Source organism: Vulpes lagopus, chromosome 10, assembly GCF_018345385.1.
Source record: "Vulpes lagopus strain Blue_001 chromosome 10, ASM1834538v1, whole genome shotgun sequence".
Taxonomy (NCBI): Eukaryota; Metazoa; Chordata; class Mammalia; order Carnivora; family Canidae; genus Vulpes; species Vulpes lagopus.
Genome location: NC_054833.1, coordinates 104,368,893 through 104,394,351, shown reverse-complemented (window position 1 = coordinate 104,394,351; position 25,459 = coordinate 104,368,893). Strand labels below are relative to the sequence as shown.

The 25,459-nt window shown below is 36.2% G+C and overlaps 1 protein-coding gene and 1 non-coding gene across 3 annotated transcripts in view; both read left to right on the top strand.

Annotated features, from left to right (window-relative positions):
• AP1G1 (adaptor related protein complex 1 subunit gamma 1) overlaps positions 1–25,459 on the top strand; it is a 75,597-nt gene that overhangs the window by 47,142 nt on the left and 2,996 nt on the right. For both annotated transcript variants that reach the window (XM_041770731.1, XM_041770732.1), the window contains 16 exons: positions 1,177–1,272; positions 1,717–1,797; positions 2,202–2,300; positions 4,711–4,766; positions 5,845–5,958; positions 9,796–9,936; positions 10,695–10,749; positions 14,345–14,467; positions 14,641–14,730; positions 15,315–15,442; positions 16,765–16,869; positions 17,527–17,668; positions 17,862–17,988; positions 21,481–21,588; positions 21,670–21,830; positions 24,856–24,954. In XM_041770731.1, coding sequence (XP_041626665.1) covers positions 1,177–1,272; positions 1,717–1,797; positions 2,202–2,300; positions 4,711–4,766; positions 5,845–5,958; positions 9,796–9,936; positions 10,695–10,749; positions 14,345–14,467; positions 14,641–14,730; positions 15,315–15,442; positions 16,765–16,869; positions 17,527–17,668; positions 17,862–17,988; positions 21,481–21,588; positions 21,670–21,830; positions 24,856–24,954 — 1,725 coding nt within the window. The remainder of the gene's footprint in view (positions 1–1,176; positions 1,273–1,716; positions 1,798–2,201; positions 2,301–4,710; positions 4,767–5,844; positions 5,959–9,795; positions 9,937–10,694; positions 10,750–14,344; positions 14,468–14,640; positions 14,731–15,314; positions 15,443–16,764; positions 16,870–17,526; positions 17,669–17,861; positions 17,989–21,480; positions 21,589–21,669; positions 21,831–24,855; positions 24,955–25,459) is intronic.
• On the top strand, positions 6,236–6,320 carry LOC121501085. The gene has a single exon (XR_005990524.1). It is a non-coding gene; the product is annotated as a small nucleolar RNA SNORD71 (small nucleolar RNA).

Genomic DNA, 25,459 nt, shown 5'->3' with positions numbered 1-25,459 from the left:
GTTATGAATATACTTCTTTAAATTCATACAGGTTATGTTCTCTTACGTTTAAAAGTGGCCTCAATGTTGTGAGTGCATACCTTGGTCTTTGTTTCAATTGTGATCCCCTTTTAGAGTTGGGCAGTAAAGAGGAACAGAGCCAGAACACAGAAGAAGTAACTGAGTTACCGCAAATTGGTTGGGGCTGTCCTGATTGCCTCCAAAAGAGATGCTATTCGCTTCACTTTGGACACTTGTTTTCTTAATTTTAGGTGATTAGAGTTTTTATAAACATAGCTCAGTTGAGTTTTTAGTTAGAGCCTGTACGTTTCTATTGTGGCACATTTTGGAATAGAGTTTAATAAGCACTTGATTAACAGAATGAAATGAATGATAATATTTAAAGCATTTAAAAAAATTCAGCGTAGCCATAAAATCGCCTCTACCATGTGTTAAGATTCTAAGGGCAAAGTAAAAGGACAGGAGGGGAATTCTGACTGTAAGGAATGTATATCATTAACAAGATGAGACAAGAAAGCAGGCAACAGGGTGTGTATAATTCAGTGCTGAAATAAAATTTTACCAAAAATTGTATCTTATGTGTTAAGAGTAGGAAATTGTTCATGGCCTTGGTATCTTCTTAAGGTGAAAAATAGAATGTTTCATGTGTCTTTTCCATTTGGTTAGTGTTGGAGGCTTTTGTATTCCCTGTTGTTTGTTGGAAAAGAATATAACTAGCCCTATCTTAAGAGAAGTTTATTTTTAGACTGTAATTTTAATAAGATCATCAGTATTTTTGGTAATAATTTTTTATATTCAGATGTTTGGATAAAAACTGAACATGTTTGTGTTACCTAGGTATGTCAAATTCTGTAGAAGTAGAAATGCAGTATGCCCTGTAGGCATCTGTTTGACTTGGTTTCCATAGGCTTTCTGACCTCCTGTTATTTGTAGTTTCTTTGTATATATAACTCTGGAGTAAAAAAGTCGTTTGTTTTTCCTTGAGATAAAATACATATTCCTTCTTGAGTTCTTGGCCTAAATACTCCTAAGTTATATTTATCAAGCATCAGCAGTATACCAGCATATGGTATCAGTAGAATTTTTTGTATTCAAACCCTTGACCCTTTTTAAAAGCCTATTCATGAGAAATTCTTTGATGTTCACTGTTATTTGATGCATCTTTCTTTTCTGCAGCTTGTGCCCCAATTAGTTCGTATTCTAAAGAACCTCATCATGTCGGGATATTCACCAGAACATGATGTTTCTGGTATCAGTGACCCCTTTTTGCAGGTGAGGTTGTAAGAAAATTTTGGAGAAATGAATGTAATACCTTTGGAATAGACTGTTTCTTTCGTCTTAAGTTTGTGTCAGAAATTTGGTAGTTAACTGATTAATTACATTGATATAGTAAATAGTGACAGTTCTACATTAATAGAATAAAATAAGTAATATGTAATAAGTACTGCATAGAGACTTGACTTATCAATATGATATGTCTACAGGTGGTAGTATACTTTAGCTGTGGAGTGATAAAATATGGGTTGTCTAATTACTTCATTCAGACATAGAAGTATATATTATTTCTCTAAAGATAATAATTAAAATTCTTCTGTTTGAATTATGACCATTTCTAGTGAGATCTAAGACTTCATTTAAGTTATTTGAGTTTCATACCAAGTCAGTTCCTTTGTGCCAGCCATAATTAGTAAACACTAATCATATTTTGCATACTAGGTACGAATTTTGCGGTTATTAAGAATTTTAGGACGAAATGATGATGACTCAAGTGAAGCTATGAATGATATATTAGCACAGGTGAGTAGATTCAATCTGTATTATATTATTATTTTTTAAAGATTTTATTTATTCATTTATGAGAGACTCCGAGAGAGAGTCAGAGACATAGAAGGAGAAGCAGGCTCCTCACAGGGGGCCTGATGTGGGACTCAATCCCCAGACCCAGGATTGTGGCCTGAGCTGAAGGCAGATGCTCAACTGCTGAGCCACCCAGGCGTCCCTCAATCTGCATTATATTAAATCTTCATATTAGTGGAGCGGGAAGTAGAGTGATGGTGGTTGGATGGAACAATATTTGTCTTTCTTGATTGGTGGCTGTAATCAGTCACAAAATGGCTCTTGTTACTTCTGGATATTTTTCGGAAGTGTTTTTTTTTTTTTTTTTTTTATCACTTATATACTGCCTTCTTGTGACTTTGCAGGTTGCCACAAATACGGAGACTAGTAAAAATGTAGGAAATGCTATTCTTTATGAAACGGTTTTGACTATCATGGATATTAAGTCAGAGAGTGGACTGCGAGTAAGTCTTTTTTTAACTTTTTTGCTAAACATTTCAATTAAAATAAATAGCTTAGACATGAGTACTTTAGAAATGAATTGCATTTGGAAATTATCTTTTAAGAAAGTGATGCAGAATGTATAATGCTGTGTTTTGGTATTTGAAGTAACATTTCTTCCATTGACGGTTTTTAATACTGATTATAATAAAGTTTGGAAGCTCTTACATATAGTTAGATATATACAAACTATTGGGTGAAGGGAATATTTCAAAGAAGCTTTTACTAGAGCCATGATTTGAATTATATTCATCACTTCAAACAAGACATATTTGAGCTAATTTGTTTTTCATAAGTATTTGTGTTTTTTTTTTTAAAGAAATGAACACTTAAACAGTAACAAAGGTATGTAGGGAGGGAAATGTTTGCTGGTTGCTTTCATGTTCTAGTGGGGAGTACAGTTATCCTTTTCTCATGTATTTTTTTTCAGAAATTTAAAAATGTGTCTGTATATGTATATTCTCTTCCTCACTTTTAAAAACCTTTGTTTTGGTAATAATTTTAGAGTTCTAGAAAAGTTGCAAAAATAGTTCGAGTTCCCATATATCTTTCACTCAGTTTCATGAGTGTTAACATTGTGCATAACTAGAGATAATTATCAAAACTAAGAAGTTAATATTGGTACCATACTAAATTACAGAATTTAATCAGATTTCAACAATTTGCCTACTTCTGCCCTTTTTCTGTTTGAGGAGCCAGTCCTTGATCCCACGGTGCATTTAATTGTCACGTCTTCTTAGCATCCTCCGACATGCAGCAGTTCCTCTGTCTTTCCTTGCCTTTCATGACTTTGACACTTTTGAAGAGTACTGATCAGTTACTTTGTAGAATGTCCTCAATTTGGCTCTCTCTGATTTTCTCATAATTAGATTGAGGTTATGCTTTTTTTGGCAAGACCACCACAGAAGTGATGTGCCCTTCTCAGTATCATATCAGGAGGTACATGCTATCTATCTTTCTCATTACTGGTGATATTAACCTTGATCATTTGGTTAAGGTGGTGTCTCTTGTGTCTCTCCACTGTAGAGTTATTATTTTCTCCTTTGTAGTTAAAAATACTTTGAGGGAGACACTTTGGACTATGCAAATACCCTGGTCTTAGACTTTTTGCCCACCAATTTTAGTATCCATCAGAGAATCTTGTCTGCTGTAGTTATTAGGGTGGTGTTCCAATGATACTTTTCTATTCGCCTTATTTATTCCTCATTAAATAATTGGAATTTTTCTGTAAGGAGAATTCGCCCTCATGAATTTATTTGTTCTTTCAATCACTTAATCACTTAATGGATATAAGAATTGCTAGTCATAGCCTTGTAAGAAACAGATTTACTAAATACAGTCCATTATTTGTATACAGTTCTTTTTGTCTTTAACATTCCAGTATCCAAATAACCAAAATTACTTAGGTTAGTTTTCTTCCTCTCCCTCCCTTTCAAGGAAAATGATAATGTATCATATATATTGTCCTGCACCTTATTCTTTTCCCTAACATTATCTTGGAGCTAGTCCATATTCATGTTATAGAGACCATTCCCATTAAAATAAAATGATGGTGGAATATACATAATATAAAAATTAGCATTTTTAAGTCTGTAGTTCAGAGACATTAGGTATATTCACATTGTTTTGCAACCACTACCACCACCACTGTTTATTTTCTCAACTTTTTTGTCTTCCCAAGTTGAAACTATGTATCCATTAAACAATAACTTTCCATTATTCCCTACCTTCAACACCTGTCTACCATCATTTTACCTTCTGTCTCTGTGAATTTGACTATTCTAGATACCTCATGTAAGTGGAATCATACAGTATTGTCCTTTTGTAGCTGACTTTTCACTTAATCATGATGTCTTCAAGGTTCATCCATGTTGTAGCATGTGTCAGAATCCTAATGGCTGCATGATATTCCATTGTGTGGATGTACCATGGTATACTTAGCAAATTTGCTATAAATGGACACTTAAGATGTCCCCAATCATTTGTGATTACAGATAGTGTTGCAGTAGATTCTTGTGCATATGTACAAGTGTGTTTGTCAGATAATTTCTAGAAGTGGAATTGTTGAAGCAGAGGAGATACTCAGAATATGCATAATTATTGCCAGATTTTTCTCCAGTGAGGCTTTGCCAATATTATTCCTCCACTAACAAGAATTTAAAACATAATCTTCCAGCAATTACTGTTGAAATAGAATATGATTTTAAGAGTTTGCCTTCGGATTTTTTGTTTTGTTTTGTGCTAGCCATCTATAGAAATAGCATCTATTTCACTTTTAAATAGTTTGCACGATCAGAGGCCAGGAGGTGTGATCCTTAAACAATATAAATGTTTAGTTTTCTTAGATTTTTAACCTATGCTATTTCTCTTTAGGTCCTAGCCATAAATATCCTGGGTCGTTTCTTATTGAACAACGACAAGAATATTAGGTAAGTCAATTGGAAAATATTGTGTATCTTGGTATTACATGGTATTTTCAAGAGTGACTTTGCTCAAGATTGCACATGTATTGAGTGACATATCTAGAACTTCAACTCAGGATTTTTATTTTTGGTCTTAAAACTACTATTTTATAAAGAATTTGAGGATATGCCTTATGACTTAACTCTTACTTTTGTTTACATTGTCAATTTTGGAGTCAGCAAACTTTCTGTGAAAGACCAGATGGTTAATATTTTAGGCTCTGTGGGCTTTAGGGTTTCTGTGGCAACTATTCAAAACTCTGGATCTTGGTATGAAAGCAGTCATAGACTATGTAAGTGATGAATGGCTGTGTTCCAAAAAAACTCATTTATAGAACCATACAGCAGAGGGGCTAGAGTCTTGTAGGTAGAGGCTGTGGCTTGCAAATTAAGAAAAATATAACATTTTGTGTCACAGACTTGGAATGTGTTTGTGAACTCCAGCTAATTTTTTTAAGTAGGTGAATTTATCAGTATTTTATTTTGTTACTTTGTGTAGTATACCCTGCTTGCCCTTTTTCCTGTTTTAATCAGGAGAAAATGTTGTTTCTTATCATGTTGAGCATTTAAAAATGTGTAAATAATCATTATGATACCCTGAATTATCTCCCCCTTCCAAAAGAATTTTTAAATACTTGAATCTTAAATTCAGATTTAATAGAGGCAGTTTTGGTGCTAGCATCAAAAGCAAAGAAAATACAAATGGTAACATTGAAATCAATTCCTCTTGCATTTTGGGGCTATGGAAAGGCATACTATGTGCTTTTCTTGTACTACTTGGAAGAATTTGAAAGAATGGAGTCATGTACTTTTAGAATTTAAATGGACTTGACCATGAATGCAAATCTAAATCCTCCTGGTTACCACAACTTTATATTATAATGTCTTTTATGCCTTTAAGATGTTACCATTATACTCTCTAATTCTGTCTTGTCTTTTAAATGCTTAAAATATATTTAAATCATCTTTGTCATTATTTAAGTAGAGAAGAACTATCCTGAATTTTACATTTTAATTCTGTCTCCTGCAACTTTGTTTCATCCAGATACGTAGCTTTGACATCTTTGTTGAAGACTGTGCAGACAGATCATAATGCAGTACAGAGGCACAGAAGCACAATTGTGGACTGTTTAAAGGATTTGGATGTCTCAATAAAACGGTAACAGATTATTGATAGTTCTTCCCCCGCTCCACCTGATAACTTCATAATAGTTTTAAGAATGAAGATGTTGACATTTGTTTATTTAGTCATTATTTTCACAGATGAACTCTGCTGAGTAAATTCTTTTTAAGAAAGGATTGGCAAGTAGGAGGTTAGGTCAGTGAAGGAGGCCGATCAGGAATACTGAAGTGCACACTAAAGTCTGCCTTGGTTCTTTATGATAAACAGGTACAGATAAGCTGGCAGAAGTCTGCCTAACAGAGGTGCTGTGCTCTGTGTGCTGGAGGATGAAAATACGGAGTGATCCATCGGCTAAGTGTTTTATCACAATGCTGAAACTCAGTTGCTGACAGCACACATTTTCTCACAGTACTCACACCCCAAGATACTAGAAGCAGCCATGTTTTTTAGGACAGTGTGTTAGGAATGACTGTTAGGCAGCAGGTGGCAATTTGAAAATGCATAAATTCTTTTCCTGGATGGATTAACTCTATTGATTCTATTGGAAGAACTGGAGATGTTTGTAAAACCTAGTTAGAGTTGGCTTCAGTGAACTTTTGGTTCTGTGTTCAAATTCAGAATGAATTAGATTTGGAATGATCTCTGAACTCATTCATTTAACAAATATCTATTGATATTGAGTTCCTTTTATTTTTTTTCTTTTATTTTTATTTATTTTTTATTTTTTTTAAAGATTTTATTTATTCATTCATGAGAGACACAGAGAGAGAGAGAGAGAGAGAGAGCGAGCGAGCCACAGGCAGAGGGAGAGGCAGGCTCCATGCAGGGAGCCCGACATGGGACTCAATCCTGAGTCCCCAGGATCAGGCCCTGGGCTGAAGGCAGTGCTAAACCGCTGAGCCACTGGGGCTGCCCTCCTTTTATTTTTAGAAAGCAGATGCTAAGTGTGTGAGCAATTTAAAGATAGACCTAAACTAAAAGAAAAAAAAAAAAGGTAGACCTAAACTCAGCAACATTAACTCACCTAGTGCTTTGCATAGGATTTATTTTAATTAAAAAAAAAAAAAATTTTTTTTTTTTTAAAGATTTTAAGTGATCGCTATACCCAATGTGGGCCTTGAACCTACAACCCTATAGTCTTGCATGCTCCACCAGCTGAGCCAGCCAGGTGCCCCAGGATTTTTTGGGGTAGGGAGTGCTTTGCTCAGGATTTATAAGCCTGTCCGTTGATTCTCAGAGCAAGCCAATGAGACAGATCAGACAATTACTTCTACCCCCACTTAACAGATTAGTTAAAATACAGTCCCAAAGGAATCAAATGATTTCCTCTAAACCTGCCCCCCTGTATGGGGCAGACCTGGGAATAAAAATTAGACCTTCTGACTCCTGTGTTGTTTTTCTATTACTTGTGACGGGGCTTTGCTTTTCAAAAGTAAAACCTGTGTCTTCTTGACAGTCTATTTAAGGAGCTCTGACTCTGTAAATAAAATCTTTAAAACAAAAAGAAAAAGAAAAAGGGCAGCCAGGTGGCCTGGCGGTGTAGCGCCGCCTTCGGTCTAGGATGTGGTCCTGGAGACCCTGGATTGAGTCCCATGTCGGGCTCCCTGCATGGAGCCTGCTTCTCCCTCTGCCTGTGTCTCTACCCCTGCCCCCGCCCTCTCTCTTTGTCTCTCTCTCTCTCTGTGTGTCTCTCATTAGTGAATAAATAAAATCTTAAAAAAAAAAAAAAAAAAGGAGCTCTGACTCTGGATCCCAGGTGCTTCATTTCAAATCTTGGTTCTGTCCATTCATTCATTCATTCATTCGAGACCCAGAGAGAGGCAGAGACATAGGCAGAGGGAGAAGCAGTCTCCTCACAGGGAGCCTGATGTGGGACTCGATCCCCAAACTAGGATCATGCCCTGAGCCAAACCCAGACGTTCAACCACTCAGCCACCCAGGCATCCCAGGCTCTGTCCTTATTAAACTTGGTTTGGTTGCATACCCTTTCTCTGCCTCACATATGTAAAATGCAAATAGAAGAGCACCCATTTGTAAAGGTTATGCAGGATTATGTAGATTATTATATATAAAGTACTTGTTCATTATGTGAGAATTAGCTACTATTATATTCCTGTTAAGATTGAATGTTATTTATAGATGAGCTTAGAAAGTATTTCCTACTTATTAAATTGGTATATTTTTTTAAAGATTTTATTTATGTATTCATGAGAAACAGAGGTGCGGGGCGGGGGTGGGGGGGAGTGGAGACGTAGGCAGAGGGAGAAGCTGGCTAAATGCAGGGAAGCCCGATGTGGGAGTTGATCCCAGGACCGCGGGATCATGCCCTGTGCCAAAGGCAGATGCTCAACTGCTGAGCCATCCAGGTGTTCCCCCCACCACCACCCTTTTTTTTGAAGATTTTATTTATTTATTCATGAGAGAATAAATATGAAGGTGCTAATAAATAAATAAATTCATGGAGCAGGCTCCATGCGGGGAGCCTGATGTGGGACTTGATCCCAGGACCCCAGAATTGTGCCCTGAGCCAAAGGCACTGAGCCACCCAGGCATCCCTGAATTGGTATTTTGAAAGCCTTTTTATATACCATGTTTGAAATTATTAACCAAATATAAAAAGATGCATGCTGTAATCTTCTTTTATATGTTAAACATTTCTGTTTTGCCTTGGTAGCCAAGTTTGATAGGCAGTTACAGAAACTCTTATTTGCCCACATAGCACATGCCCTTCTTCCCTTTGCCATGGCCCTCATTTTCACTTTCATTGTCACTCCTGCAGCTTTATTGAGATAAAATTAACATAAACATTGTGTTTGAGGGATCCCTGGGTGGCGCAGCGGTTTAGCGCCTGCCTTTGGCCCAGGGCGCGATCCTGGAGACCCAGGATCGAATCCCACGTCAGGCTCCCGGTGCATGGAGCCTGCTTCTCCCTCTGCCTGTGTCTCTGCCTCTCTCTCTCTCTCTGTGTGACTATCATAAATAAAAAAAAATAAAAAAAAATAAAACAACATTGTGTTTGAGATGTACATTGCATTGATTTGATATATATTGTAAAATAGTTACCACCATAGCATTAGTTAACACTTGTGTAATACCACATAGTTCTTTTTTGTGGTGAGTATATTTAAGATCTACTCTCTTTGCAACTTTCAAGTATATAATACATTAGTATTATTATTATTAAATTTTGCCATCATGCTGTACATTAGATCCCCAGAACTTACTCATTTTGTAGCTGAAGTTTCTACTTTTTGACTAACATGTCCTCTTTCTCCTCACCCTGAGACTTTGGTAATTAGCCACCATTCTAGTCTGTTTCCTTGCTTTTGGCTTTTTTAGCTTCTAGCTGTAAGTGACATCATACAGTATTTGTTTTTCTCTGACTTATTTTGCTTGCCGTAATGTCCTCAAGGCGTCTTTTTATTCCAATTTTCTATATCTTGATGTAGACTATAATTTTAAACAGAAGTGGGTGTAATAAAAGGAGAATATGGTGGCTTTATCACATTTTTAAGGAATAATGCAAAGAGGTATTATCATTGGGTAATTTTGTTGCTTCTCTTTTTGAGCCTTTTAACTATTCTGAATTTCCGCTTCATAGTATAGACTGTTGAACCTAAATTAGGTTTTTGGTCATGAGTTAGGTATCTTTTAGAGCTTTTTGAAGAAAAGTGTTGAATGAAAATTCAAAATGTTAAAACTAACTTTGATAACTTTGGTTATCTTGTGTATGAGATTGGAATCACAAGATCGTGGAAGAACATCCAATACATCTGCCAGTACTTGATGTTCAGAAATAACACACCTGGGTCTTTTTTTCTTTCTTACTATAAATATCATAACTTTTTATTTTTTACTTTTTCCCTCTGCAAGGCGTGCTATGGAATTGAGTTTTGCCCTGGTAAATGGGAATAATATACGAGGCATGATGAAGGAATTACTTTATTTTCTGGATTCATGTGAGCCAGAATTTAAAGCAGACTGTGCATCTGGAATCTTTCTTGCTGCAGAAAAGTAAGATTTTTACTTTTATTGGTAAAAGATGCTTGGAACTTTTGGAAAGCACCTTTACAACATGGGGGAAAATGTTGTAAACCTATTTAAAATGTGTAATGTTTATTTCAGGCTCCCAGTTAGAAATTTGCTTCATTAGAAGGCCATTCTAGTCAGTATTTAAGTATGCTTTGGTTTTAAGTAAAACCAAAAACCTCTACTTTTATAAAATCTTTTATATTCTTTAATTTCTCATCTATGAAGAGAGGATAGAAAAGTTTTTGTTGTGTTTTTTTTGGTAGAGAATAGAAGAACTATACCATCATAGCACCTAAATTGTGTTTTTTTGTAAAACTTTTAGGAAGAAGTACCTCAATTTTAGTAGAATGGTTATTTCTTTTTCCTTTCTGCCCTATGAATTTAAGGGACTGAGTTTCTAGTCCTAGTGTTGCCTGGGTTTGGGAACAGTCCTTTTTCTTCTTTCTTCTCTGCCCTCCTGCTTTATTGTTATGATTTGTTTTCTGAAAAAGTGGAGATGGAGTCCCATGTCTCAGCTCAGTAACTCCTCTTGCAGTTATAATGTGAAACTTCTGAGTTTTTGTACCATTTCATTACCCTTTGAAATGAGGTAGCTGCTAGATTTGAAGATAAAATGTGTCCAAAAATAATCACTTTACCAGTCAACCTAAAGAAGATATAGGACAGGACTTTTGAAAGTCACTGAGCATAGAATAGTTCCCACATTTCAATTGTTTCATCTGGTGCAATTATTTTCCCAGGTATGCACCTTCCAAACGGTGGCATATAGACACGATTATGCGTGTTCTGACAACGGTAAGTAGTGTTTTTTTTAGTCCACATATACTGTGCACTAGATGTACTGGTTAATGAGCCCTTGTTCTCATGAAACTTACACATTTTACTTCTAGTGAGGGAGTAGGAAATTCATGGGGAAATATGTAGTATCCTGTTAGGCAGGAAAAAAAATACTGTGAGAAACACTGAAGCGGCGTGAAGGACTACAGCGATGGTGGGGAGAGTAAGAATATGGGGAATTGGGCCAAGTTTTTTAGGTGGAGAAGTTAGGGCATGTCACTCAGAAAAGGAAACGCTTGAGGAGAGATTTCAGTGAAATGAGGAGCCATGCTAAGGTTTGGGGGAACAGCAAGTGTTACAAAGCCCTTAAGTAGCAACAAGTATGGTCTGCTTGGAGAGCTTTAAGAAAATGAATGAAGCCAGTAGCATGAGAGGCAGAGAACAGTAGGACTGAAGCAGGGACTAGATTATATAGGTCCTCAGAGGAGTTTGGAAATTGTTTTTTATTTTTTTAAAAATATATATAAGAAGCCATTGGAGGGTTTTGAATGAATAAATTTATTCTGGATTTAAAATTATGGTTTTATAAGATATTCTTTCTTTGGCAGTTGTCCAGAGTTTTAGAGCTTCCCTGTTTATCATTCAGTTAATAGGGATTACAGATTTAATCAAAATGAAAGAATAGTGGCATTTAAAGAAAACATAACTGCTATGTGTAATTGTTGCCACCAGGAATAGCTACAATAAAGGGAAACTTTCACAGATTTATCACATTAAAAATTGAAACACACATAGCAAAAGGAAAAAAAACCTACAGAGTTAAAAGGCAAAAGACAATTAGGGGAAAAACATTGTAACATATGACAGCATGTTAATATCTTTAATCTATAAATAATTTACAATTAATAGGAAAAATCAAACATTGTAATGGAAAAATTGACATTTCAACAGACATTTCACAAAAGAAGAAATGGCTAATTAACTTTGAAAAATACCCTTATTAATAAAGAAATAGTAAAATTATAAGTGAGGTATCCTTTTTTACTTGTCATACTTTTTAATCTAATTCCTAGTGTTAATTAGGAAATGAAGAAATAGGCAGTACTCTCCACTTCATAGTGGGTATAAAATGTTGCCACCTTTCTAGAATTATACTCGGGTACGTGGGCCAAAATCAAGAGTCAGACACTTAACCCACTGAGCCACCCATGCGCCCCTAGTTTGTACCTTTTTTTTTTTTTTTTTTTTGTACCTTTTAACTCCTCAATTCTCTTTAGGAATTTATCTTGGAAAAATTCAAGGACAATAAGTAACCAAAATGTATATACAAAGATGTTCATCCCAATCTTGTTTTTTAATGGGAGAAAACTGGGAAAAACTACAAGTCTGCAAATGGGCCTTGGTTAAGCAAGTTATAAAACATCTGTAGGAAGGAATGATATCGTTAAAATTGTGTGTGTATGCTTGTTGCTGTGGAATTCTGTCTGTGACATGCTAGTTTTCTAGTTTATTTGAATTAATTTTGTGAAAAAGTTAATAAATGCACTTAATGGGAAAACTATATTTTAACAAAAGCTATGAATCAGGATACAGTTTATTAGTTTTTGTAAGGCTCAAAAGAGAACAATTAGAGCTCCTGAAGAAAAGTGTTGTCAAAATTTAAACCATTCTTTTTTTAATGCTCCTACTTTTCATTTTTCCAGTTGACTTAGGTAATCTTATTATGGTCTTGTGATTTTTCCTCTTTAACCTACTGATGTGCTGGATCAAAAATTAATTGATTTTTGAATGTTGAACTAACTAACCTTCCATACCTGGAATAAATCCCAGATGGTTGTGGTGTACAGTTCTTTTTATACATTGTTGTATTTGATTTGCTAATATATTTTTTTAAGGATTTTTGCATCCGTATTCATGAGAGATACTGGTCTATAATTTTCTTTGACCTAAGGTGTTGTTTAGTTGTTTAATTTCCGAATATTTTGGGGTTTCTTAGCTATCTTTGTTCTTGATTTCTAGTTAAGTCCTGTATGACTTTTATTCTTTTATTTATTTTTAAAAAGATTTTACTTATTTATTTGAGAGAGAGAAAGAGAATACAAGCTGGGGGAGGTAGGGGCAGAGGGAGAAGAGAATACAAGCTGGGGGAGGGAGGAGCAGACTCCCTGCTGAGTGGGGAGCCCAATCTGCCAGCTTAATCGACCTCGGGATCATGACCTCAGCCCAAGGCCGACACTTAGCTAACTAAGCCCATCAAGGTGCCCCTCAGCTTTTTTCTTTTAAATTTGAGATGTTTCTGGGATCCCCGGCTGGCTTAGTCAGTGAGCATGTGACTCTCTCGATCTCAGGGTCATGAATTCATGCCCCATGTTGGACTTGGAACCTACTTTAATTAAATAAATTAAATAAATTTGAGATGGGTTTTTTTATGGCCCAGAATGTGGTCTGTCTTTAGTGAATGTTCCATTGGAGCTTGAGAATAAGGAGTTTTCTGCTATTGGATAAAGTGGTGTATAAATGTCATTTAGATCATATTGATGCTTTCTCTTATTTAAAACACTACTTTTTCCCATTGGGGAAGAATATAAAACAAATTACGTATTTTTTAGCTTCTCTCTGTTCCTTTTTGACCATTTTCCCAAACTTCTTCCTCTTTGTGTTTTTCTAGTAGGTGTGGGCATCCCAGTCACCTGAGGTTTTTTCTTTTTCTTCTCTGTCCCCCCCCCCCCCCATCTCCCCTTTTCCTTTTCCTTTTCTTTTTCCTGGTCTCATTCTTGTAAATCAGATCTGTTCCTCTGTCCAGTAATGGGAGCTTGATCAAGGTGGGCTGATATCAGGCACAGATTCCACTGTTTGTGTCCTATACAACTTGGTTATCATAATGCTCTGACAAGGCCAAGATTTAGTTTCCTCACAGGTTGAATAACTTTACTTTGTTCCATGGTTGCAAATAGTATCTTAGATTCTACTAGTAAAGAGGACATTAAAGAGACTAGGTTTGTTTTTGTTTTTAAAGTGTGGATGATTAAATACAAAATATTTTTGACCTTTCTGGGATGAATGGTTCTGTAATTTTTATAAACTATAGTTCTAAAGGACAGTGCGATGTTTTAAAAAGGTTACAGTTTATTTAATTCTTATTTTAACATGCTGTCCTTTTGGACTGTTGACGTACACTCTCCTCTCCATCCTCCAGAGTAGTTTGGTTTCTGTAGCTAGCCCATATGATTTTAACTGTGTTGAAGAGTTGTGAGATGGGAGAGGTTGTTGTAATTAAGTTCCCAGTTACTGCATTTCTTACATTTTTGAAATCTTAAACCTAATAATCTATTTTGAAATAGAAAAGTTCTTAAAATTGTAATCCTTTGGTTTTTTTTACTTTTACAAAGGAGATTTTTTTTTTACTTTTTTTAAAATTTGAAAACTTAGAATACTCATTTAAATAAGGAAGTCATCTGAATAAGACTTTGAAGTTTGAGCTGCATATGAACCTGAGAACCGGAACCCGTTTTATCTTTGAGGATATTTCGTAGTAGTCTTCTTTGAATAAAAGCAATAGCTAACATTTCTTATCATTGTAGTGTGTTTTAAGGATAACTGCATTTCTTTTTAGGCAGGAAGCTACGTTCGTGATGATGCAGTCCCCAACTTGATCCAGTTAATAACCAATAGTGTGGAGATGCATGCCTATACTGTCCAGCGCTTGTACAAAGCAATTCTTGGTGATTATTCTCAAGTAGGTACTTTTTACTTTGGTAGGGAAATTACCCATTACGTTCCTGGTGTGTTCTTGTTACTAACACTCTAGATGTGCCTTGATTTTGACCTTTATGATTAGATGACCTGGGATTTGCATTAATCTTTGCAAGGATTGAAAGCCTTTGACAAATGGTGTCTTTGTTTTGACAGCAACCTTTGGTACAAGTGGCTGCATGGTGTATAGGTGAATATGGAGATCTTCTTGTATCAGGCCAGTGTGAAGAGGAAGAACCTATTCAGGTACCCTTTGCTACTCTCTCAGGAGGGGAGAAACTAGTGTTTTTGGTTATAGGAGGATAATGTTTAATGAGTTGAGGTCGATTCCGTGGAAACCTGTTAAGGAAGTTAATGCCAGAATTCTATTGGGAAACTTAGCAGTTTTTGTGATAGAACTTACTATCCTTACTGTGTTGGGATAGAACCTACTCCTTACCATATGAGACTGAATTATATTGTTTCTCCTACGCTGTGGCTTGATAAGAAATGAGACCTATCCATATCAGCATTTGCTTCTTAAAAGACTGGGTTTTAGGAGATGTGGTAGCAACAACACTTGTACTCTTATCTTTTTATTTTCTTCTTTACTTCTGCCTCTTGCAATTAATATAATATGGCTCTCAGCCTCCAGTGGGTATTTTCCACTCTTTTTTTTTTTTTTTTTTTAAATCTCCTACCTGCTTCTGATTGATGGATCAGCTTGGACAGTTACTGTGGCAAAGCACAGACAGTTGTTAGAGTTTTAGTAACGATGGTAGGGTTGTCTTTCTGGTGGCATCCTGTGACTTGATATCAGATTTAGATACTGACTTTTTTTTTCTCCCCAGGTAACAGAAGATGAAGTGTTGGATATTTTAGAGAGTGTTCTAATCTCTAATATGTCCACCTCTGTGACCCGAGGTTATGCTCTCACTGCCATTATGAAGCTTTCTACCCGATTCACCTGTACTGTAAAGTGAGTATGGAGAAAAAGTAGGATGAACATGTTATTTTAATTTTTAAACACTCTTTATTATAGAAAATTTAAAGGAAAGGCAAAATAGGGTAGTAAAATGAATCATATGTAACTCTTATTCCACAGTAATAATCATTAATTTATGGTTCATCCTTATTTTATCTATACTTTACTCCCTTATTTCCCACATCCCACCATTTATTATTTTAAAGGTAAAAAGTTATGGTTTGTTTTTGTTTTTGTTTTTAAAATCAGATATCTGGGCAGCCTGGGTGGCTCAGCGGTTTAGTGCCGCCTTCAGCCCAGGGCGTGATCCTGGAGACCTGGGATCAAGTCCCTTGTCAGGCTGCCTGCCTGGAGCCTGCTTCTCCCTCTGCCTGTATCTCTGCCTCTCTCTTTCTGTGTCTCTCATGAATAAATAAATAAAATCTTACAAAAAATAAAATCAGATATCTAATGCCTTTTCTCTTTTTAAAGTAGAGTAGTTACTTCCCTCTATAAGGGTTCTGGTTTGTTATAATATTTTGAGGTATCTGAAGAGGAAGAAAATCACAAAGGTTTGGGTGGTTCGTTAAATGTTTAAATTCTGCTCTTCACTATTTGGAATGAAAGTCAATTGGATTAGTTTCTCAGCCAGACATATTTAAAGCAAACTTAGTTCTCTTAGACTTTCTGTAGATGCTGTGAAAACTAACCCTTTAAATGGTGAACTAGAAGAATTTGTTGTCAGGTAATAACCTTTTGTTGATAAAAGCTTATTGTAAGGTTGTTAAAGAAGAGAATGAACATTAATATACTTGTTTTGTAACAAATTAATAATTGATACTTTTTTCTAGCAAATTTTAGGTATGGGACATCTAACAGAACAAGTACTAGTGGTAGATGATGGTGTTCAGGTGTATGTTGGATGTAAGAAGATAAAAGAAAAGTGTAGGGATTATAGGGGAAAGGAGAGAAAATGAGTGGGAAAAATCAGAGAGGGAGACAAAACAGGAGAGACTCCTAACTCTGGGAAATGAACATGGGGTAGTGGAAGGGGAGGTGGGGGGAGGATGGGGTGACTGGGTGACGGGCACTGGGTGGGGGCAATTGACGGGGGGGGCAATTGAGGGATGAGCACTGAGTGTTGTATGTTCGCAAATTGAACTCCAATAGAAAAATATACCTTTAAAAAAGGTGTTTTGGCTTTGAAAATATATGTAAATTAAGGAAAGAGGAGTATTTCAGATTTTTAAACAGAAAACTCTGGTTTGTTTGTTCTCTCTGCTTGTTTACGAACTTTCTTTTGGGTATTTGAATTTTTTTGTCATTTTATCCCAAAGCCGAATTAAGAAAGTGGTTTCCATCTATGGGAGCAGCATTGATGTGGAACTCCAACAGAGGGCAGTAGAATATAATGCACTTTTTAAGAAATATGACCATATGAGGTAAGTGGAAGAAACTAATCAATGCATATGGCTGTTAGCATGTGAACAGATTGTCTTGATAATCCACAAAGGAGACTCCTTCCTCATGCTTTATTACTGGACTTCACAACTCTGTTTAATCCTAATTGCTTGTCTGCTTTTATTTGTCCATCTTCTCTTCTGTCTACCTTGTAAATTATCTGTGTCCTTTCATTCACCTTTTCCCCTTTCTTTTGGTGTGAAATATTTGCTTCATTTTCCATGTTATTTGGTTAAGAAGTGGGAGTTGTGTTTTTTCAAGAGAATCTCATCCTAATATTTAACTTTGTGATGCATGGTCTTTTTTCCACTTCTGTTATGCAGTGTCTTCTTGATTGGAAATGGCTAATACCTACTTATTTACCTTTCTTCCATTCCAATTTCTGTACCTCTGAGAAATCCCCGTCTCTCAGGATTTAGGTGGACAGTTTGTCTATTCAGGGTTTCTCGCCTGCCCTTAATCCAGTCAGGAATTTAGGTCATGTATTCTTGTAATCCACCTTCTATTCTAGTGTGTGTTTTAGAGGGTGGGGAGCAGAGATAACTGTCCATGTCTGACTCTAATATAGTAACACTGATTGTCTTGGGTAGGGAATCTAGGTTAACTGCCTAGAATTTAACCACTTCAGATTCTTCCAGGTCTGCCCTGCTTGAGAGAATGCCTGTCATGGAAAAAGTGACCACAAATGGCCCTACTGAGATTGTGCAGACAAATGGAGAAACAGAACCTGCTCCACTAGAGACCAAACCACCACCTTCTGGGCCACAGCCCACCAGCCAGGTAGCTTTTCACTTGCTTATCTGGGAATCTTCATGATCTTACAGTTCCTTATAACCTGTATCTCAGCTGATTGCCTTCAATGTTCCTGGATTGATTGAGGATTCTCTTCCTTATTTTTAAGTGTTGAAAGAGCTTTGCCTCAGATGCAGATTAGATAAATGACTAATGAATTGAGATATTATTCCTTGTTTAGGCCAATGATTTATTGGATTTGTTGGGAGGAAATGACATAACACCTGTTATTCCAACTGCACCTACAAGCAAACCAGCTTCTGCTGGTGGAGAACTTCTTGATTTGCTGGGAGACATCAACCTTACAGGTGAGACCAAACTGGAGTTATTTAATGCTTGGCTGGAGATAAAGGCCTTGGGGGAAAAACTACAGTGAACATAGACTTCCTGGCACATGAATCAGTTAAAGAGTGGGGAGGCAAAAAAAAAAAAAAAAAGAGTGGGGAGGCTGAGTCAGAAGTGGGAAGAGAATCTTCACAATATCTGGATTGTAAACTATCATGCTGGTATTCTAGAGATAATTCACAGAGATTCTTTAAAGTCCAGTATTTAATGTTGGGAGGATAAATTGCTCTCATAGTATTTAGGATAGAAAGGACTTTCAGGCTAAAAAGAAATATATCCCAAGTCACTTCTGCTTTTGGTTAGTGTCCTAAAACATCAGTTTTTCTATGTTTCTTTCTACTCATAATTTGGTTTCAGGAGCCAAGGCCATTTGTGGAGGGAAGAGAGATATTTAGGTATTTTCCTCTCTTCCTCTTAATAAAGCAATGAAGGGAAAAATTGTCCCTGATGATGATATTCAAATACAACTTTACATTTGGGAATGTTTTTTTCTCATGTTTGTTTATATGTAGTAGACATTAGTTAATTGTTGATGTATTCAGTGACATTATGAACCCCTGAGTCCAAGTGTATCACTGTAGCACATAATTTCTAAAGCGATTTCTTTAAAAGTATAATGGTGAATTACTACGTATTATGACCTCAAATAGAAAATAGCCATAGGATAAGGATTTTGGACGGTTATCTAGCCTGGCTATCAGAGGTTAAGTGATTTTTTCTAACAGCTTCCTCCCAGAGCTTATGGTTTATATTTATGTCTTAATAAAATTCAAAATGTTACTTGTTACACACTTTTGAGACATTCACAAATAGTTTCTTTCTTTCTTTTTTTTTTTTTTTTCCACAAATAGTTTCAATCCACCAGATGCCACAGCTCTACTAGATACATGGAAAAGCAAAAATAACTCCTTGGTTAAAACATAGTGTATAGATGATATACTTATTAATATATTAGCATTTCCATGTTAGTTCATAATCTTCACAATTGTAATTTTTTTAATTAAAAAAATTTTTTAAAGATTTTATTCATTTATTTCAGACAAGAATGTACACAAGCAGTGGGGAGAGGCAGAGGGAAAAGCAGATTCCTTGCAGAGCAGGGATCCCAATGCACTGCAATGTGATGCGGGGCTCCATCCCAGGACACTGGGATCATGATCCAAGCAGAAGGCAGAGACTTAACTGACTGAGCCACTCAGGCACCCTGTCAGGAGGTCTTAATGTTTTGTTTTTGTTTTTACTTTATTTTCCTAGTGTTATATGAAGAAGACTAATAAAATGTTAAAGAGCCTGGATTTTCCTTATTCACAGTGTGTTTTAAACACCTTTGCCTGAGCACCTGGGCTGCTCAGTCGGTTAAAGCATCTACCTTTGGCTCAGGTCATGATCCAGGGTCCTGGGATTGAGTCCTGTATTGGGCTCCCTGCTCAGTGAGAAGACTGCTTCTCCTTCTGCTCTTTGCTCATGATCTCTCTTTCAAATAAGTAAATAAAATCTTAAACAAAACAAACACATTTTCTTTATTAGGTTAAACATTTTTGAGTTTTACATTCTTTAAGCCATCATTACAGTCATATATCCTAATGCAGAGTAATTTAAGTAAGTAGAAATTAGGAAATAAATTTAATGTGTGCTTTTAGGGGAACTGGAGCAGTGAGTTTTTGTTATTTCCCAAAACTACTTACTGTTCCTTTACAGGAGAAAAGAGCTAAAATCTGAGGGATTTAAGGACTCATATGCTGCCACCTTGTTTTGAGTAGCCTCTGATTTTCCATAGGAATGCATTTCTAAAATTGTTCTGGAAGTGGAAATTGTGGGAAAATTACTAGATTAGAGTTATAAAAGTTAGAATTGTATGAATATTTTTTGTATCCTTTATTGGTATTCTGCTTTACTACACTTGTAATGTTGTTCGCATTTGTTTCAGCTTCTTGAGTTTTGCTTAGCCATGTATATTTTTACCTTCTTTGCTAATTTTTAGTATGTCATTTTTTTTCTTGTGTACTTGGGTTTTTTTTTTATTTTATTTTAGCCTTACTTCACTTTGTTAATCCTTTTAAAACTGGTATATTTTCTAGATAATTTTATAAGTAGTTTGAAATCTATTTAAACCTAAAATGTACTCTTTATTTTACTGTGTTTTCTTATGCCTCTTCTTGGGATCCTGATTTCTCTCAGTTCATGATCATTTCCTATCACTTAAATGATTCTCAACTTGTTCTTATTTGGAGGGATCAAATAAAGATGGTAATTTGGTGATTTCTTTCCTCCACTTCATACCACCTCTCCCAGGGTATTTAAATGTGTATGTGTGTTAAAATTTTAGTATGCAGTATTTAACATCTATAAAATTTAAATGCTTTGATCTACTTAGCTTATAAAATGAAATCTTATTAAATTATTACTATTATTAAAATATTATTTTGCCCACAAGGGGTTGGCAGTTGGCACTATGTGGAGATTCTTTTGATTGTCACAACTGGGAGGATTGCTGCTATCATTTAATGGGTACCAGCCAGGGGTGCTGGTAAATATCCTACAAGCACAGGGTAGCCCCCTACAGCAAATAATTAGCATAAAATTTCATTAGTTTTGAGGTTGAGGAACTTTAGAGGTATAACCTGTTCAACTCTCCTATTGCAAATTGTTCTCCAGGTTTGTATTACTTTGTATCCTAACAGCAGAGGTTAGAAGTCCCCATTGTTCCATATTCTTAACAGTATCTGGTATTTTCAGACATTGAAATTTTAACCATTCTATTAGTGTGAAGTAGTATCTTGTTGGTAATATTCACTATCTCTTATAACTGATTCTCTTTTCATTCAGGTTCCCCTCTTCTGTGAATTGCTTGTTTCTGTCTCTTACAACTTTTATTATTATCTTTTTCTCTTACCATCTTTTTTTCTTAGTGACTTATAGAAAATATTTATAGGTCTGGATACTCATCTGTTTGCTATTTTGTGGCAAACATTTTCTCCTGCCTGTAGTCTATCTTATTATAGTATTTTTTAATGAATAAAAGTTACTCATTTTAAAGTATTTGAATATTTAGTTCTTTCCCTTTGTGGTTTATGCTTTTTTAAAAAAGAGGAGTAGTTATTTATGTATTCATTTATTCATTTAGAGAGCATTAGGAGGAAGAGGGGCAGAGGGCGCGAGGGGGAGAGAGAATCTTTTTTTTTTTTTGGGAGAGAGAATCTTAAGCAGGCTCTGTGCACTTAGCTTGGAACCTGATGTGGGGGGTTGGTCTCATGACCTTGACCTAAGCGGAAACCAAGAGTTGGACATTTAACCTACTGAGCCACCCAGATGCCTCTGGTTTATGCTTTTTGCATCTTGTTTGAGGAGTCCTTCTCTTAACCTGAGATGAAATAATTATCTCCTGTATTTTTTTTGTGTGTGTGTGAGCTATGTCATGCTGGCTATTTGATTTACCATTGGAATGTTTCATTTAGGTGCTCCAGCTGCTGCTCCTGCCCCTGCCTCAGTCCCACAGATATCCCAGCCCCCCTTCTTGTTGGATGGGCTTTCATCACAGCCTCTCTTCAATGACATCACTACAGGTAGGATTACCATCAGTGAGAGGTGTAATTCTGTAAGCATTAAGCTGACTGCAATTAGACTGATCTTTCTGTACTTTCCAGGCATCCCCTCCATCACAGCATACAGTAAGAATGGCTTGAAGATAGAATTCACCTTTGAACGGTCAAATACCAATCCTAGCGTCACAGTGATAACGATACAGGCCTCCAACAGCACAGAGCTGGACATGACAGACTTTGTTTTCCAGGCTGCAGTACCAAAGGTACTACAGTGTCTTCTTTGCCTGTTTCCTTTGATTAAAGATGGGTTGATTTTTTTTCTTTCATGCACTTGGCAAGGGATACATTTTAATGTCTAGAGGTTAAAGTGATTTTGCAGATTTAACCCAAATTAGCAATAATGTAACTATTATGGTTCATTGAAGCATGTCATTTTTAATGAAAGCCTTTTATTTCGTCAGAAATATAGTTAGCACTATAGGGTAAAGAAAGTATATTCTAGTAGTAGCTATAGTGAGACAGCAGAATTCTGCAAGGTGGTCTGCTAATGCTCAGGCCATTGAGGATGGGTTGGGGATGGGATCCCTGGGTGGCGCAGCGGTTTGGCGCCTGCCTTTGGCCCAGGGCGCGATCCTGGAGACCCGGGATCGAATCCCACGTCGGGCTCCCGGTGCATGAAGCTTGCTTCTCCCTCTGCCTATGTCTCTGTCTCTGTCTCTGTGTCTCTCTCTCTCTCTCTCTCTCTCTCTCTGTGACTATCATAAATAAATAAATAAAAATTAAAAAAAATAAACCTATAAAAAAAAAGGATGGGTTGGGGTTCAGTAATACAGTGATAAAAACCTAAAAAACACAAAATCTAACATGGAATCAAAAGTCATTAAGATGAAGACTTTATCTATTTGGTATTCTCTTTAGTCATTAGATCAGAATTAAACGTTTTTATTTCTTGATATTTATTTAAGTGAAAGAAACATTCCTTCTTCATTAGTATCTAGTTTAGTATTGATATAATGATTGCTTGTTTTTATAAATTGAAGGTTTGTTTATATATGAAACCTTAGTTTAAGGAATATTTATGGTCTGTCTTAGAATAATGAAAAGTTTTGTATAAAGAAATACTGAGAATGAAGAGTGAGCAAAGTTTTTCTGTAAAAGACAAGATAGTAAGTATTTTAGGTTATATGGTTTCTGTTACATCTACTCATATCTCTTGGTATAGTGGGGGGGGAGGGGAAGCCATAGTTAATACGTAAATGAAGGAATGTGGCTCTGTTCCAAAAAACCATTTATAAAAACAGATGTTGGGTCATTCTTGGCCCATGGGCCATAGTTTGCCAGCCCTTGGTTTAGACTAAGCTAATCTAATTTTTGCAGTACCATGTGAGATATGATAACTCAAACAGCACACTTTCAGGAATTGAAGACCTTTTATTTGTGGTTACTGCTGACTTTGCAGCCTCCTTTACTTGCATTTTTTTAGGAGCCAGAATCATGTAGATGTTTCAGAATCACTAGAATGGGGTGGTTTCAATATTAGTTGAATGACATTAGGCAGCAAGTTATTTAACCTCTATGTCTCAGTTTCTTCATTTACAAAGGGAGGATGGTGATAGTGATACCTACTTCCTAGAGTTCCTTTGAAGAATAGATGCATTCTATGTACTGTATATTGTACTTTTCATATGTTCATTGCTCAGCAAATGTTAACTGCTGCAACTTTGGGTTTTACATTTGTTGCTCTAGTCTATACTCTAGCAACATAGCATCTATGCCATTAAAGCATGGCCTTAGTTTTGGTGCTATACTGTACAATACTTATTTGCATGTCATGTATCTTGAACTTCAAAATATCATATTTCATAGATTCTACTATTACTTTTTATTGTCTCTGAAATTGAGATAAAATTGATGATTTGTCATAGTTTAGTTGGTAGCCTGTTTTCTTTCTCAGTGGTACATAAAATGATGGTGGGAACAAACAACTAATGACATCATACATTTGGTTAAATAAATGTAAATATTAATATTTCAGCTTATATAATATATCTTGACAATAGAATTATGATAAGACCCAACATAGTCTGTGAGTTGATGTAGTCTCTTTACTCTTACAATTTTGGTCCTAAGAGAAGGCTGGATAGACTTTCCTCCTCTTGTCTTCCACCAACCCTGCTCCCCGCCCATCTTTCTGTCTCTCCCCCCTTTCCCCCCCCTTTCTCCTTTACTCTTTCTTCTTCCTTCTGCTTCTCTTCCCCTCTCTCTTTTCTCTTCTCACTCTCAATTATTTTAGAAGACTACCCTTTCAGGAGAGATTTTTTAAAATCATAGTATGGGGGTGCCTGGGTATCTCAGTTGGTTAAGTGTCTGACTCTTGATCTCAGCTCAGGTCTTGATCTCAAGGTCATGAGTTCAAGCCCCATACTGGGCTCCGTGCTGGACATGGAGCCTACTTAAAAAAAAAAAAAAAAAAAAAGTAAAATCTTAGTATGTAGAATAGCTACATACGTACTACATTGTGCCAACAGTTATGGTTTGCCTATCTTGCTGATAGCACTTTTGTTTCTCTTCTTTGTAAACAAACAAATGAAACCCACTGACACTACACATTATGGCAATTGGCTTTTCCAGGTTTTTTGCTGTATAGCCTAGCTTTGCATGAAATTGTTCACTTAAGACCTGTGACGCTGATGAAGAGATCTTGATGTATTCCACATACATATTAACAGCTTGGCTCTTTGCAGCCTTTCCTTACCTCTGTCATGTAGCCATTGACACATTCCAGATTATGTTGACATGAGAAAACAAAACTTTAAGTCTCCCTACCCCAATCATCCAGATATATACAAGCATAAAGGCCTGTAGTTGGCTATTGGTATGCTGGTTGGTTATTTCTAGAAAGCCTTTCTGTTTTTCATTTCTTTCTGGCTTTTTTTTAGCCTCACACACCCGTTTTTTTTTTTACCTGCATAGTTGATCAGTTACTATTAAGTGAGGTTGCCAGAACAAGAATTGGTCACCTTTTGAAAAATGGTAGGCTAAAGTTCCTTTTGCCTGAAAGACAGTGAGTGGCTCATTGTTAGTTTTTCATGATCAAAGACCTCCTCTAACAGTGGGGTTTTTAAAATAAGATGAAGATTATAGTCACATGCTATGAATTGTTGATATCTGGAAAACAAACAACGTAGTAGTAGGTCAATCTGTTACTTGACTTTTATATTTGTTGACATTTCTGACATAGTGTTGAGTGTATTATTTTTTCTGAAGCATGCCCTTTGTTCCCCACAGACATTCCAGCTGCAGCTTCTGTCTCCTAGCAGCAGCATTGTCCCAGCATTTAATACGGGGACCATCACACAAGTCATTAAAGTCCTGAACCCACAGAAGGTGAGTAGCACATTTGAAGACAGTATCTGAGTGATGTGTAAACATATTTCCTGAAATAAAATTCTGCTTTGTTTCTCTAGGTTTTTTTCTTTTTTTCTTTTTTTTTTTTTTAAAGGTTTTATTTATTTATTCATGATAGACAGAAGCAGAGACACAGGCAGAGGGAGAAGCAGGCTCCATGCCTGGGAGCCCGATGTGGGATTCGATCCCGGGTCTCCAGGATCGCGCCCTGGGCCAAAGGCAGGCGCTAAACTGCTGCGCCACCCAGGGATCCCGCTAGGTTTTTTTCTGACTTACAGTTGTAGAAGAAATATGTGGAAATGTCTAGTCTAACTTCTTTATTCTTTTGTAGATTAGATAATAAATGTAACCTAGACGCTTGAAATTATTTTAGTGGTAGCTTTAAAATGGAGCTCTTTTTTTTTTTTTTTTTTAAATGGAGCTCTTTGTTTTTTTGAGAGGGAGGGGGCAAGAGGGACAGAGAGAATCTTAAGGAGGCTCCACA